Genomic DNA, 15,456 nt, shown 5'->3' on the forward strand with positions numbered 1-15,456 from the left:
CAAGTTTATGTTCATTGTGCAAATCTCACGATCAGAATTAAAGCCACTTATGTTGGAAAGTGTCTCAGATATATAGTAACCTGTTGTTCCAGCGTGAACTTTGCCATTCCCCAACAGAAATTTTGACCAGTCATAAGCTTAACTTGTGCAAATGTCTTCTGACACCTTCCTTGACCCCAGCTGTCACTGACCTTAGAGAGGCTGAAGAATCTTAGATCAGGTTTAATACGTGCTATGTGCATTAACATGCGGCACCTCAGCTGTAAAGATGTAACTCCTTGTCATTTTACTGCTTTACACATTTATATCAGAGAATCAATGTACTAGATGGTGGGTATTCTTATGCTGCACTTTTTGTTACGGAAATAAAACCAGCAATGCTGAAAAAGCTGATCTAGTTTCTGGACCAAAAGCAATCACATTTTTGTAATGCCTAACAAAAAACCCCACATGACTTGAGTAACAAGCCACAACCTATACTTCCAGCAGAGGAAACTTTTCTATAGCTGTTTAAAAAGTATAGAGAGAAGTGCACTACGTGGATGAAGTCACGACGTGTAGGCATCCCACTTTCTGGTCTCCATTTGAAAACAGTAACCACAGAGGGAGCAATAAATATGGATACAAACCAAGTAATACTTGGATGATCCCTCTGATTCCAGCCCAGCAGAGATGAACAGTTACAATGACGAGTTCTTACACTCTTCAGCCATCCTACGTGAAAGCTGTACTTGTTCAGAACCTGCAGCTACCTGGCTAGCCCCTAGAGCACAAAGGGATGGGGCAGGTTCACAGGGGCAAAGTGAAGCCACTCTTTCAAGACGTCCATTTCAGTATTTTGCAAAAGCACTTAAATCAGTTACAAATAAGTTAGAACATCCAGCCAAGAGTGAAACTATGCCTTTGTTTTTTTTAAAAGGAAAAATAATTGTCAGACAATACAATACATACAGGATGACATGATAAAACAGGTATACTGAAACTGAGTCAGTGACTTGTAAGAAAGAGTTCACATCTCCTGGTACTGTTCTGAGGCTGTGTGATAAATTTTGCTGAGAGAAATCAAGAAGTAATCAAAAGTGATTGTGTCACCTCAACTCAATGTGCACCACGTGCCAGCCAAGGTGCATGATTTGCACTTATGCAGACATTCATCCCACTCAAGCCGAAGTATAAAGCACTGACTTAACCCCACGCTCATATTTCACCCACTCACCCCACTGACAGCTGGTATATGAATGAGTGTGGCTCAGCTGACAAAGGCAGTTCAGTTGCTTGTCTGTTGAGATGCTCAGGAAAATTGAAATGTTTGAGTGCTCATGCACACTTTGCCACAGGCACTAGTGGTGCAGGTTTAGGGATCACAGGAATGCTTGCCATTCCCTGTTTTGAAGAAAACTTAGAGCAGAAATGGGGAAGAATGAATACATTAAAATAGTAACTACTAATGCTCTTGGGTAGTACACGCATTGGTATGCATAAAACCAACCAACCAACCAAAAGAATTTAAATAGCTTCCTTGGGAAACAAAATAAATTCTGCATTTGACATTAATTCTTTTTTTTTTTTTTTTGTTTTAAAGCTATTCATACTGAAGTTTATCTTTACCCTTCATGTCCTGAAACAGCTCTGGGTCAACTGTGGAACTACAGAGCATTGAGACAATTCACAAGGGCAGCAGACAGTCTTCAGAGCGTAACTACTTCACGTCCCAGTTCTATGCCATGAACTGCATGTCTCATCTTTCCCACCATCTCATTCTGAAGCCTAGTTGCTTTCCAAGTCATTGTCTTCATCTTCTTTTCCAGACAGAGCACGTTTGGATGAATCATTGGCTTCGCCCAAAGGAACAGCCCCTTTCCGCTGTGGCAAGACACTGACAAAGGCCTCCTTCCAGTCTCTCTTCTCCAGGTATGCAAGGATGATCTCAAACACTGCAATGTCAAGAAAGACCATCAGCTCTTTTACAGGGAGACAAGTGAACTGCTGACAGGAACACACCCTCAAATCCACCCTCGAATCTTTACAGAGGTTTACATACACTTGGTTGTGACATCTTCAGAGTAAAGCTGATGAAGTACAGGCAGAAGCAGACAAAACAATTCTGCTACTGCTGCAGTCTAAAGCCAAGCACGCTTTGAATCTCCGGTTGTGAGACAGTTACTACAGCAGTACTTTTCTGCAGAGGCCCCAGTTTGAATTAATTTCTCTAAGGGACAGAGAGAAGTGCTTCTCCCGCCAGCTTCAGTACTTCAGGTCTTACCAGCGCCTTCTATACAGGCACTAACACTTTCTGATGCTTGACAGGAATACTGCTGTGGATGTACTTTAGCAATGACTTTGTCCCCTTGCTAACCTATGGACAGCCCGAAGTCTTCCTAAAACCTGCTATAGCTTTCTCTTTCATTTCTGTCTGAGCTTATGGCAAAAATCCTTACTGGTCTCCTATTCTGTGACCCTTTCTTGCTGTTTCTATTATGCTAATCATATAGTCCACCCTCCTCCTGTTTCAGCTGCCAAAACTTTCCCTGATTGACAACAGATCCAAACTGCATTACATACAAAATTCATTAGCAAATTCTTACTTAGAAAAATCTTAGCCTACCCCAAAATAAAACCTCTCAACACAGATTGAGAGTGTTCAAACCCTGTGGCTCAGCAGCAGCAGGGAAGGCAGAAGGAGGCCCTATGTACAGCTGGTAAGCCAGACAGACTTGGACAACAAATCTGCAACAGAGGAGTGGCTCTTCAAGCTTGGGGCTGCAGGAACAGTGCTAAACGACACTGGAGAATGCTGACTTCAAAGAATACACCCAGCACAAGCATTCTTGATGCTAAGCAACAGCATATGAGAAAGGATCAAAGGAGCTGACAAGGGAGAAAAACATTACAGAGGTTAGGCAGGTGCGCAGAAAGGGAGAAGGAGCATGGATCTCGTACTCATGAGAGTCAAGCTACAGAAAAGTGGCTTATTTACTAGAGGTTTCCTGAAACCAAGTTTACTGGACAGCCAGCTGCTCTGTGAGCCAGCTGCTTTGTGACATGGAGATTGAAGAGTTGGCCATTTTACTAAGCAGGTTATTCACCTGAAACATTCTGTGAAAGTATGAGCTCTCGAAAGACTATATTCATATCCCTTCACACAGAAAGCATCTGTGGCAAAAACGCTGGCTTAAGAGACAAGTGGAGTATAAGGAGCATGTTTATTCACCCTTGCTCTAGAACTTCCTTTATCTGCATAGTAAAACCAGAATTGATGGAAAGAGGGTGACTTCCCTAGGAGAACAGAGGCTTCTAGGATGGGCTGCAACAGCAACAAAAGTCTTTTGCAAGGACAGAAAAAGCTAGTGGGAACAGTCGGTGGCCTGTTCATTCTAGAGGGGAATGAAGCAATATGGTAACATATATTACAAAGTATTCGCCTTGGGATACAAACCTGAACAGAAGAAAAGCTCTCTCAGCTACACTTGCAGTTGTGTTTTGCAATACAGTGTTTTACACAGATTTCAATCTTCCAAGTTTTAGAATTCCAGATCAAGTTAAAAAAAAAAAGTCTCATCTTACAGCGTGTCAGTTTTCTAGCATCAAATATTTCTCACACACATACACACATGTGTTCCTCATCCCATTTTAACATGGCAATGCGGGCACTGAATTGTCTGTGGGAATACATGGAGACTTGATCCCGAGAGAGGATTATAAATCCGTAAGTAAAAAGCAACAAGCGAATCCCTCTGTTAATGACTGTCAATCTCCCACCACCAGAGGGTCCATTTAATTAAAGTGCTCCAAAGCCACGTCAGTTCAGAAGGAGTTTCTTCTTCTACGGGACTTTCCAAATTCACGCCTATCAAAAGTAGTTCCACAGGGACCAGGCAGGTTCCACAGCCTCATCTGGCAAGCCCTGCACTGTACTCTGCTAGCTTCAACTTCTGCACCGAAGGTGGGAACCCAGAGGCCAGAATAACCAAATCAAAAGAGAAAGGGCAATTACGCAGTTACACAAAGCAGCAAAATGCAAAAACCTCAGTGCAAATATCCTTCTCATCTAGACAACATTTTTAACATGAGACTTGAGAGGCAGCTTGATTCTGTCCACTTTACTCATGCCTCGCTCCCTTGAAAGCTGTTCATTTGGATTTAGGTTGTAAGCTGTAAGGGCTACAGATATAAACAAGAGCCTTAATTACAGCAGTAAAAGGTACCTCTACTTTTGGTGGTGGTGGAGTTGTGTTCATTTCCCTGCCCAAAACCTTGAGCAAAATACTCTAATATTTATAGCTATAGTATAATCTTTACCTTAAAAAGGGTCTGTGCATTAAGAGCCTTTCATCTGCAATTTGAAAATGTTTTAGAAGGGCAAGGGAAGACGAGCTCACTCAAAATGAAACCTTGCCAACTGAATCACAGTGAAATCAGGTGCCTAAATGTCCGGCACAAAAAGCATGCAAAAGACCATAAAGCAGATATATGAAAGCCTCAGTGTAAGTAACTCAAGTTATACCCGGTGCTCAAACATCTGTAAAACAGCCTCCAGAAATGTTGACACTAGAGGTCAGTATAAGATTATTGCAGAAAAACTCCAGTAGAAAGCTACAGCTATCATAACTCTTGATGAGTAACACTTCAAATCCTATTCTGCTCTATATAAAGCAACACTTAAAGATCAAGTTTTAGAAACATGTAAATTCTTACAAATACATGGTGTTTGACAATTTTTAATTCCAATGATGCACTATATTGTCCTTCATGTTCAAATAATCTTTATTATCATACAAATACATATCTCATCAATCAATGGCATTTTAAGAGAATTAAGTTATCATCAAGCAACGTTTTACATAATAAAATAAACTTGAAATAAAGCAAGGTAAGAGAAAATACAACCTGAAGTGAGGCAAAATAAAGACTTGGACACCATGTCAACAATCTCCATAAAGGTCTGACCAGGCTCCATTTTGAATGTATTTTCATTTAATGACGTTGAAAGCTAATCTAATAATAAATCTGAAAGTTTAAAAGGAGTGGGATTCAAGACTTGGTTAAGCAATTGTATGCCTTTAAATCACTTTAAAACCTGGTTTTAAATCAGAACCAGGAAACGAGGTAAAAATAGAGTTATGAAAGCTCAGCAGATGGGAGTACTGCTGAGACCAAATGAGGTAAGTCTACAGGTACCTAAGCAGCTACTGCTGAACAAAGCTGTCCGAAGAGGTGAAAACATCACATTTATCCTCTCCTGGGATAAAATACATGGAATAGTTTCCAACATTTTACACATTAAGGCTGGAAACAAGACCAGGATGGTAAGAATGCCAAAATTATTCATGGGCAAGTCAATGGAATAGGAGGCACACTTTTAAGTGGCTGAGACACCATCCTTTACATTAACCATAACTAAAATATTTAAAGGTCAGGACAGTTACTGTATCCCAAAGGTAACTAATTCAAGAAACAGCAACATAATAAAAAAAGATTTAGGCATCTGCACTACAGTGTACATTTTGATGGTTCAAATTCTGAATATCCCAGGTATATTCTATAACAACATCATATTGTGATTTAAAACTTACCATGATTGACAGCTAACACTTTGCGACTGTTCATCTTGACAAAGTTTCCAAGTGGGAGCTGTGCATGACCAATTCCCTGCTCTACAGCTTTTTGGTAAGTAATTCCCTGTGAGAAAGACACCAAAAGAACTGGACTGAGAATCACCATTTCAGATAAGCCATACAGATTACTACAAGTATCACTATGCCAGTGCTGCCATGATCTTGCTTTAGAAGGTATTTATGAAAAGTAACTTAACCTGGTTACACAGTACTTGCTTCACGGGTTACCTCTGGAAAACTTACTGCTTTGAACATATGTCACACTGTGATGTGTAGCCAGAAAGATTGTAAATAAAACTTGTTCAAGCAGCTGCAGCTCTAGAATGCATCAGTTATAGCCTGATTTAAAGGTAATTTTATGCTTAAGTACAAAGTTACTCATATTGCAGTAACCAGGTATTTTTTCAGAGGAAGAGTAAAGGATAAGGAAATTTTGTTTGCTTTTTTAAACCTGGTGCTCAATATGGGCAAAAAAGCCCATTGAAAACTGTGCAAACACTTTATACCATAATGACTACATAAAGGATCTGCTTCAGCTTGCTCCTAGCCTTTAACTGTGGATCAACTGCTGAAGCATCACTTGGTATGGTTTAAGATCCATCCCTTTTTTTAGCATTACACTGAAATATTAAACATGTCACCAGAAATTACACAGGAGCGCCTTTGAAGAAAAGCAGTAACAGTGCTTCAACTTCCCAGCTGCGTTCTCAATGATATTCCAGGTCCACGCAGCACGCTGCTACGTACAGGTATGGAATCAGATCCCCGAGGCATGTATGTTACTTAGCCAAGCCCTCCTGTCAAGCAAACTTATTCAAAAAGGACACCCAAGATCCAAGGGCTGCTCTTCAACTATATTTGGGCACATGCACATACAAGCCCATGCACACACACACGTGCATGAACAGAAACCAAACCCTTCTGTCTGAAAACACGGCCCTTGGTAAGCTGAGCAATGTTATTAATTCCATTCCTGTATTTAAAATGAAAAGATAAAATCCTACAAAGCACTGCACGTCTGCACTCTGGAACAGAAGCCGCTGTTACCACTACAAGTTTTTTTTTCCCATTTCTTCAAGATTTCTTTTCAAGCCGTTTTTGAAGAAGCTTTCTTGTTATCGATTTTTGTTAGTTTACACATGAACAATGTTAATGCCAAATAAAGTGCAAAACCCCCCCTCCAAACAAACACCCCTCCACCTTCCCCAAAAAAGACAGCTATAAAGAAACAGACCCACAGTTTACCTTGTGGTGATTGTGATCCACCAGTCCTCCAATCACATAGGCTTTCTTCTCATCAAGCTCACTGAGAACATCTGGGGAGTCTGAGGTAAGATATACTAGGTCTTCTTTCTTTATTAGCTCAGTATAGTGCTCTGTTCTAATTTGAATATCCTCAAAAAAAGGTAGTTAAAAGAAGTTACGTTTAAGTGATGAATTCCTGGGTAAGCTTTACAGAGCCAGGATGGAACCAACAAGAATAAATCCAAAAGTATGCAGTCATTCCACATTCATCATTCATGTTTAAGTACGTAGCACAGTGCAGACTGATTTCTGCATAAATAATCCATAGTCCCTACAGCATTGACTTGTAAAAATCATCAGGAAATTTTCCAAAACCCCAAAAGAACTTCACAAATCTTTAAGTTCTTGTGACTCCCTTCAAATGTTACTGTATTTCTCCTAGGGCCAAATAATTTTCAAGTCCGCCTTTCTAAAAAAGGTGAAACCAGAAGTAAATGCTTAATTAACATTACTTTTTTGATAAGAGATGTTTATGCTATGCTTTTGCAACGCAGCTATCATGTAAGACATACTAAAAGTAGAACTGTTTTTATTTATGCAAAGTCCTCTTCATTTGAAGTTGTTGGAATACTGGTTACTAGTTTAACAGGGAGTCACCAAGGAAAGACAACAGGAGTTTGCCCGTAAGACAAACTACTGCTGTAAAGAACACTTCGGTGTTGAGAGGCAATATAATGGAAGTAAAGATGCATACAAGAGAATCACATCATAGAATCATAGAATGGTTTGGGTTGGAAAGGACCTTAAGATCATCTAGTTCCAACCCCCTGCCATGAGCAGGGACGCCTCACACTAGACCATGTCACCCAAGGCTTTGTCCAACCTGGCTTCCAACACTGCCAGGGATGGAACGTTTACCACTTCTTTGGGCTTCAAAGTCTTATTTTTTTCCAAGAAAAAAAGAGCACTGCCAAGACAGACAACTCAGAGCTAGCTAAATCAAGTATTCTTGCTTAGTCTACCAACTAACTACAATCAAGGCTCCTTTTTCTCTTTCTCCAGAAATAGTCAATTATTCACCTTCCAGTTCACCCATCCTTTGTCATTTTCATTCATGTTGCTCTTCAACTGTCCCCCATGGCTGGTCAAGTAAAACTTTGAAAAGAACAAACAAGAGGTACGCAATACTGCAATGTTATCATGCCAGTCTGTTTCCTCTCTTTACAAGACTTGTACCCTTAACTATAAGCTAAAACTCTTCATTATTTTAGCTGAAAATGGTACTAAGATGATATTCATATAGTTGGTGACACTTTTAGAAGAAAAATATGCACTTATGGTTTGTTTTGTTTTGGTTTTTTTTAATCCATCACAAATAAAACTGAGTATCAACAGGATCTTGGTGGCATAGAATCAGAGAATGGTTAGGGTTGGAAAGGACCTTAAGATCATTTAGTTCCAACCCCCCTGCCAAGGGCAGGGACACCTCAGACTAGACCATGTCACCCAAGGCTCTGTCCAACCTGGCCTTGAACACTGCCAAGGATGGAACATTCGGCACTTCTTTGGGCAACCCAGTATCTGGCATTCTTCATCTGTATGGACATACTTTTTCATATATACAGGGATTTTTATACATGTGGGTTGAAAACCGATCTATTACAATAGAAGTAGTTTTCATAATAAAAAAAGGCAGCTTAAATATCTTTTTTCTACTACAGTTCTCACCACTTGGACCACAGACAGGTGCCTTTCTCATGTGCTCTGTACATGGCAATAGTTGAATTTGTTTAAACATACCTGCACAGGATGAAATGCTTTGCGGTTTTCTGCATAACATCTCTGAATTTGCTTGTGAAGCTTCTTAACATCCTGTATACAACACAATTTGTTTTTACACAGTCCTTCAGACAGACCACCACAAAATGCTTTACCATGAGCCAGTCAGAAGCTACAGAGAGAAAAAGGAAGCTTTTAACTGGCAAAAGAGACTTCTGAGAGTGTGTGGGCATCCGAACCTGAGAGAAAAAACAGCCATTGTGAAGGGATTATGCTGACAAGAAACCACACACATCTTCCACAAAGTGTACTTAAGACACCTCTATGCATGTGCTTGATTTACAAACCAACCAAACAAACAAACATCACTGGGATTTAATTATATGTAATAACATACTCAAAATTAATCTGAGGAATCAAGCAGATTTATCACTGTGACAATACTCAGTCTTTCACCGATAATACAAACATAATATAGTTTATATTTAAGAAAATTAAATCTGCATAATTAACCTGAAGAACCCCAGAACAATGCAGATAATTTAGTGGCTGGCTCTGGCATTTTAACCTGACGAGTCAGACAACAGTTAACTATTACTATTTAAAATGCAGCAGACAAGTTTTAGCCAATTATAGGTTTTGTAAAGTATGTTCAGAGTTTTATTTTCAGTGCCCCAAAAGCAGTGTTTTGTAAATATAACAGATGCCAACTTTTAATGAAACATCATTGTATCGCTTTGATTCATGTAGTGCTGTAAGAACGTTTTGATATCTCCAAAAGGTCTCAAATAAACTAGACTTCATCATTATAATATTGCAAGTTTCTACACTTGCAATGTTGTAGTGATAGATACTAGAGAAAGCACGTAATTAATCCCATTGCTAAAGGCAGCAATCATCTTCACTTACAACACTTCACCTTTCCTGAACACCTGCGGAAGTGCTAGCTTTTTCTATCAGGCCTAAGAGGGGCTCTGCCTGACAAAACATGTGTTACAAAGGACGAAGATCAGTAGGAAATGCCCAGTCAGCCTCTCCACAACTATCATGGGGGACTTCTGGTCTCCTCTGGGGCATTGCTGAAGGGCTCCTCAGGGAACCAGGTTCCAAAATGCTAAAGGGAGCTTCCCCAAAATTTTGTGTTAAGCGGCACTAGCCTCCATTAATACTACACATGCTCTGCGTGACACTCAACAAGTAGCCAGATGGGCTTTGCAAAAGCTTGAATTCAAGCAGTGTTGCAGGGCAGTGAAGCCCCTGGGAGCAGCAGAAGGGCTCAGGGTAACAGGGAGGGGAAAGATCCACCTCAGAAAACAAAGGCTGCACTCCTACAGGACACTGCAGATTAGCATAGCTTATACAAAGGTATATTTCAAAGCTTAAAAAATTCAGCAACTGACATAAGCAGGTCTAGGAGTCATCACAATCTGAAACATGCTAACTGTCCTCTGCAACCTGCTCTCCAGTTTTTGTGCTCTGACACAATTGCTCCAAGCTGTCACTAGAGAATCTTTCAACACTTGTACGTGACGGGTAAGTTTCTTTTACCTTTAGCACCATCAGGTCGTCAAAGCTGCAGTCCACAATGAGGCGAAGTGTACTAGGAACAACTTCCCTTCGCACGCGCTTTCTGTCATTCCCTTCATTATTGGAGTCCAATTTTGACTGACGTTCTTGTTTTCTCTTCTGGCGTTTTTCTTTGCGTTTCTGCCTAAAAAGGCAAACAAGCAAATCTTCAAAAACTACTGCCAAATCTGCTGAGGTATGTGTCATACATATAAATGCACATTTCGATGATCAAGGTGGTTGTCCCACAACCGTAGTAGTTTGAACTTAGCCTGTTGCTTGCATTTGTATTAGACTGATACCAGCACGAAACACATACCCTGTCTTTGTCCAGCTCTGTATACACCTACAGCTATCTGACACAAATTCAGTGAAGTCAGTAGTGAGGGTCTCATGGATTTAAGGGTACTTTCAATCAGGTCTCAGAAACAACCAAAAGGATTACCAAAACTGCAGTATCAGAATGTAGAAGGCAATTTACCTCCTGTTTCACTGACCAGCTTTCCAAAAGGGTTCTGAAGCAATTGTTTCTTCTCCCTGTTCCCCTGATGGGAGCAGGCAGTTGGGAGATCAAATTTCAGAGACAGCAACTTAACAGCCGCTCTCTTGGGAAAGAACACTTTGCATTCAACAGGACCAGAATAAACCACCTCAGTCCATTTAAAATCTTAGAATCAACTGGGTTGGAAAAGACCTTTAAGATCATGAAGTCCAACCATTTGCAGATATGCGTTTTCTCAACAGAATAAAACAGAAACTCAGCATTTCCCAAAACTATTTTAATAGATTGTAAGTCAACACAACTTATAGCACAGCACTTCATGTGTCAGAAGAAATTTGGTTTTATTCACCATCTTTGTAAGATTCACCAAGTCTGACAGCACCAGGGAAGGAGAGCACAGCCCATTCAGAAAGGAACAGGGCCACAAGTTACTCCTCCCTTCTGACAAACCAAAACCATGCAAGTTTAAATCCCTCCTGATATCCTCTTCAAATTGAGGAACACTTCTAGTATGAAGAGAAGATGTTTACCTTTGTAACTTCTTCATATGCAGATGGAGTAGCCTGTGACTACTGCTTTAAACCTGTGGCATGGGAGAAAACTGGTTCAACTGCCTTAATTTGCTAAAGCAATCTACACTCAAATTCTACTGACACATCATTATTAGCACTACAAACTACACATGATCCTAGGAAAGCTATTTTGGAAACCATACCTCCGTAGATCTTTCTGTTCTTCCCACTGTTTCTGCTTCAACAGCTTCTTCCTTTGCCTCTTGGACATGAGCTCAAGGCATTCTTCCATGTTCAAGCCTGCCTCCTGCCTCTCTACTGGACTGCCACTGCACTTCACCTTTCCTTCCACATCAGGAACTTCAGGGGACATGGTATTTTCCTTTGGTTCCTCTGGACTTTCTATTGGTGTTTCTGATGACATTAGCTTCTGGATGGGTTTATTGACTGGTTTCTCAACAAGTGATAAATATTTCATTAAAAGCAAGCTTTTCCCTTGTCAATTCTGTAACAATCAAAACAATAGTATGAGTGTTATTAACAAGAAGTTCAACTAGAATAAATATTGCTCTATACTTACCATAGAGATACCTGAATAAAGAAAAAATAAGAAGATATGGCCCTTTTATTTTTTTTTTGTTTAAAGCTATGTTAGTGCCTCTGTAAACTGGAACATACAAAATACTAAAGAGATTATAACCCATATTCAGATCACATCTAAAACTCTGCCTGCTACATCTGCAGCTATTTAAAAGTTTCCAATCAAAAACTTCGTGAAACGCAACTGCATAAAAGTAGGGAACCATACTGGATTAAATGTGAAAGAAAAAACAGCAGCAGTTCTATCAGGCATACTATCTCAAATACATAAACAGAAAAATTAAAAGAGGCTTCTTGTGGCAGCATGTTAGAGAAATATAATTTTAAAGATACTAAAGCCATTTGGGACAGGGGGGAGAATTGTGATCAAGCTGTATCCCTTCAGAACTATTTTTTATTTCCTCTGAAATCAAAGACATTGGCCAGCCACTAACACTGGCCATTGCAATTGGACAAAACACAGCAAGTAAGGGGATGAACACACCAAACTGTTACTCAGCAAAACGTTCTGTGTTCAAATCAATTACAATTATACCTTCTCCCTTCCAATGGCAAGTATTACCTTTTTCATACTAGTAGCTCCCCAACCACATAGTTTTCCAAAAATAACTACTTTACTAGAGAACACTTTACAGACTCAACATGCACTAAAACAAAAAAAATGCCCTGGCTTCTTCCGTAAGAGAAGCGCTGGAAAACACATGACACACAAGAAAACCCTAAGTGTTTTAGCTAATGTGCCCCGATTTCCCTGGCTGGGGGTGTTAAGCCATAAGGCCCAGGCAGTGGAGCTGGTCTGGGGTGCCAAAAGGCAGGGCCCCGCATGACACAGGTGCATCTGAACCACCACAGCGTGCACACCCTGCACAGACCGAGTTCTATACATACAACTGTAAGTGTATATATAGACGCACACAAACGCACACATCTATCTATATATATACACACACGCATCTATATGTAGAAACACTCGCGCTATTTTTGCTCGCGGGGCCCGAGTACTTCATAATTCAACAGGACCCGCCACAAGTGCCCGGGGAGAGGGAAGGGGGGGGCCGTGACCCCCCCACAGGCGGCAGCGACAGCCGGCCGTGGAGAAGGGGGGTTACCACGCTCCCCAGTTCGCGTGGAGGCCGCCATTTTCCCCTCCTTCCCTCAGAGGAACATCCGAACCCCACTTCCCCCCCTCCCCAGCCACCAAGAGGTAACGGACGCGGCGAAGCAGTGGAGAGGCCGCAACGTACCCGCAGAGCCGGGAGCGGGTAATAGGAAACGGAGAACGAGAAAAGGAGGAGAAGCAACCGCCCCCCATCGCCGCGCACGCGCGCCTTCCCCGCCCGCCACGACTTCAAATCCCGGCGAGCAACGGGCGGCGGTGATGGACACCGCCCCGGCGCCGAGGCAGGGGCAGGGGCACGGGCAGGGGCACGGGCAGGGGCACGGGCACGGGCACGGCACTACTGTGACAGTTACAGCCGGAGGAGTGGCTGGTAGCCGTGCCGGCACCCGTCCCTGCCTGTTCGGGTAGGCGGGCAGGCAGGCAGGTAGAGAGGTGCTCTCGTCCCGGTCCTGCTCCGCGCCGGTGGTTTGCACTGGTCGCTGCTTTGTGAGCCAGCTCTGGTTTCACCTGGGACAGCTTTCAGTCAAATAAAACAAAAGTAAAAAGCTACGAGTGTAATAAATGCACCTGAAGATCAGCCATGTGTTGTGGTTGTGTGGGTTTCTCAGTTTTGCATCATAGAATCATATAGAATGGTTTGGATAGGAAGGGACCTTAGTTCTAACCCCCTGCCATGGGCAGGGACACCTGACACTAGAGCAGGTTGCTCAAAGCCCCGTCCAACCTGGCCTCGAACAGTGCCGGGGATCATTGCTTATAACAGGCTGGCTGTCGGTGGCGGCTGCTGCCAGTCCTGCCATGGCAGCGGCATGGGTGAGGGTGGACATGGGTGTTGTGGTCAGGCTTTAGGGGCTTTTAGGGCCTGTCCTTGCAGGCAGGCACACAGGAGAGCCGACTGCTTTGAAACACCCGGTGCCAGGCCCCACAGCCTTCCTCATGCCGCTGATGAGCGAGAGTCATGAGGAAGGCTGTGCTTCCCCCCTGCTTCTGGCTGCGGTGGCTCCACGGGATTAAGAGGAGCAAAAAGAAAACCTTATTTTTATCTGATGGTTTTGATGACACTACCGAGTTCACACAGGGGCCAGTGAAGTATTTTTAAGTGGTGACATTCCTGAGAGCAGATTTCTAGCTCCAAAGGTCCCTCAGCAATGCCATGTTCCCTCTGGCTCCTAAAAAGGGGTATGCGCCTTCATGCTTCATATTTTTAAAGGCCACTGCCAATTCACTTCTTAAACTCTGGTGTCAGTACTCAACAAAGGGAGACTATTCTTTTGCTTTCAGACGACTTCATGAAAGAATGCTGTCCTGGTACAGGAGTTCTGGAGACTGGGATTATATTATATGAGAAAAATGTATTTTGGCCAGCCTAAATATGTAGATATCCATTTGCCCCTGGTTAGTGAGGCACACATATAAGTATATGCTACCATAATACCCTTTTCATCTGCATCAGTGTTTATCTCAAGTTTCATTGGTTCCAGATATACACAGCCTTTCAGTTTTAGTGCTGGTTTCAGGTTTACTACAGCTGCGTTACAGTCACAGAACTATGGTGTCACTATAGTAAGACACTGATCTTTAACTGCTGTTGGTGGTTAATATTTGCTGTAATATTTTATTTAATTTGTGATTCCTATTCCCTGCATTACTTTAAAAATAGCTAGATTTGCATTTGCTTTTGCTAGTTCTATTTAAAACCTCAACTCATGTTACTACTAATATCTAGCTTTACACTCCAGCATCACACAAGTCCAAAAGCACCACTGTCCTTATGAAGAATCCTTCGTTTTCTTTTGGTCATTAAAATGCTGCAGATCAGTTACCAATAGAAGCCCATTTGCTTGCTTGCTTTTTTTTTAAAAAAGCCAAAAGGCATCTAACAAATATTCATAATATTCAGATATGCTTTTTCTTAGAATGAAGAAACTGCCTGCACATTTTGATTTATAAATCTGTTTTTCTCATATTGCACTTTCCAAAGCTAATCCAGACCCCAATGTCCTCAGACACTGACATGGGGTAATGCAACATTTTCTGGAGTCTGCCAAGAGCCAAGTGGTGACAAAGCAAAACGAAGCCCTGAGCAGTTGCAAATACCTAGAAAGAGCTATATGACTGAATTTCATTATTTTGATAAAGCCATGACATGACTTTTCAAGATGCTCAATCGAAGGGAGAGTTCCCCCAGCAACAGAACAAACGCAATACCCCGCAGTCTAGAACTGCATATTGAAGCATTTCGTAGAAACAGCACTGCAGGTTGAGAAGCAGAGCGTGGAGAAAAGAAAAAAGATTCTCCATGGAGGTTCAGGCATGGATGCTGATATCACTCTCTGTGGGGCAGGTCTGATTGCAGCACTCTTGAGGCGAAGCTTAGGATGCAAGTGACACGCACAACTCACCTTTAGCCAGTGGCTTGGCTGAGTGTCTTCTGCCAGTGGCAGCAACGGGGGGTGTCTTATTCACCAAAACAGTAGGAGTTGGGGCATACAGGCATCAGGTGAAGGGCAAAGATGG

General features: G+C 41.9%; 1 protein-coding gene across 3 annotated transcripts; it reads right to left on the reverse strand.

Moving 5' to 3' along the window:
• Nucleotides 1-814: 814 nt before the first annotated feature.
• On the reverse strand, nucleotides 815-13,148 carry TRMT10A (tRNA methyltransferase 10A). Of its 3 annotated transcripts, none has more exons than XM_030492673.1 (8): nucleotides 13,064-13,148; nucleotides 11,423-11,724; nucleotides 10,188-10,350; nucleotides 8,661-8,732; nucleotides 7,941-8,015; nucleotides 6,861-7,010; nucleotides 5,574-5,679; nucleotides 815-1,934 (listed from the first exon to the last, which is right to left on the reverse strand). In XM_030492673.1, exons 2-8 carry the CDS (start codon nucleotides 11,695-11,697, stop codon nucleotides 1,768-1,770), a joined length of 1,008 nt encoding a protein of 335 aa, XP_030348533.1. In that variant the 5' UTR covers nucleotides 11,698-11,724; nucleotides 13,064-13,148; the 3' UTR covers nucleotides 815-1,767. The 3 variants fall into 3 exon arrangements, 2 of the variants coding, with proteins under 2 accessions (XP_030348533.1, XP_030348534.1); XR_003992322.1 differs by having other exon boundaries at nucleotides 1,540-1,934; nucleotides 8,661-8,878; nucleotides 13,064-13,117; XM_030492674.1 differs by lacking the exon at nucleotides 7,941-8,015.
• Between the last annotated feature and the right edge of the window lie 2,308 nt (nucleotides 13,149-15,456).

The sequence above is a fragment of the Strigops habroptila genome, chromosome 7 (genome assembly GCF_004027225.2).
Source record: "Strigops habroptila isolate Jane chromosome 7, bStrHab1.2.pri, whole genome shotgun sequence".
Classification (NCBI taxonomy): domain Eukaryota; kingdom Metazoa; phylum Chordata; class Aves; order Psittaciformes; family Psittacidae; genus Strigops; species Strigops habroptila.

Excerpts from the sequence above, each read along its gene's own strand:
- TRMT10A (XM_030492673.1), bottom strand. The coding sequence starts at position 11,697 with ATGAAATATTTATCACTTGTTGAGAAACCAGTCAATAAACCCATCCAG. Across the intron at positions 8,016-8,660 it reads AAGCATTTCATCCTGTGCAG|TTTTACTTGACCAGCCATGG; the intron begins GTATGTTTAAAC and ends TTCTTTTCAAAG. Across the intron at positions 1,935-5,573 it reads AGTGTTAGCTGTCAATCATG|TGTTTGAGATCATCCTTGCA; the intron begins GTAAGTTTTAAA and ends TTGACATTGCAG.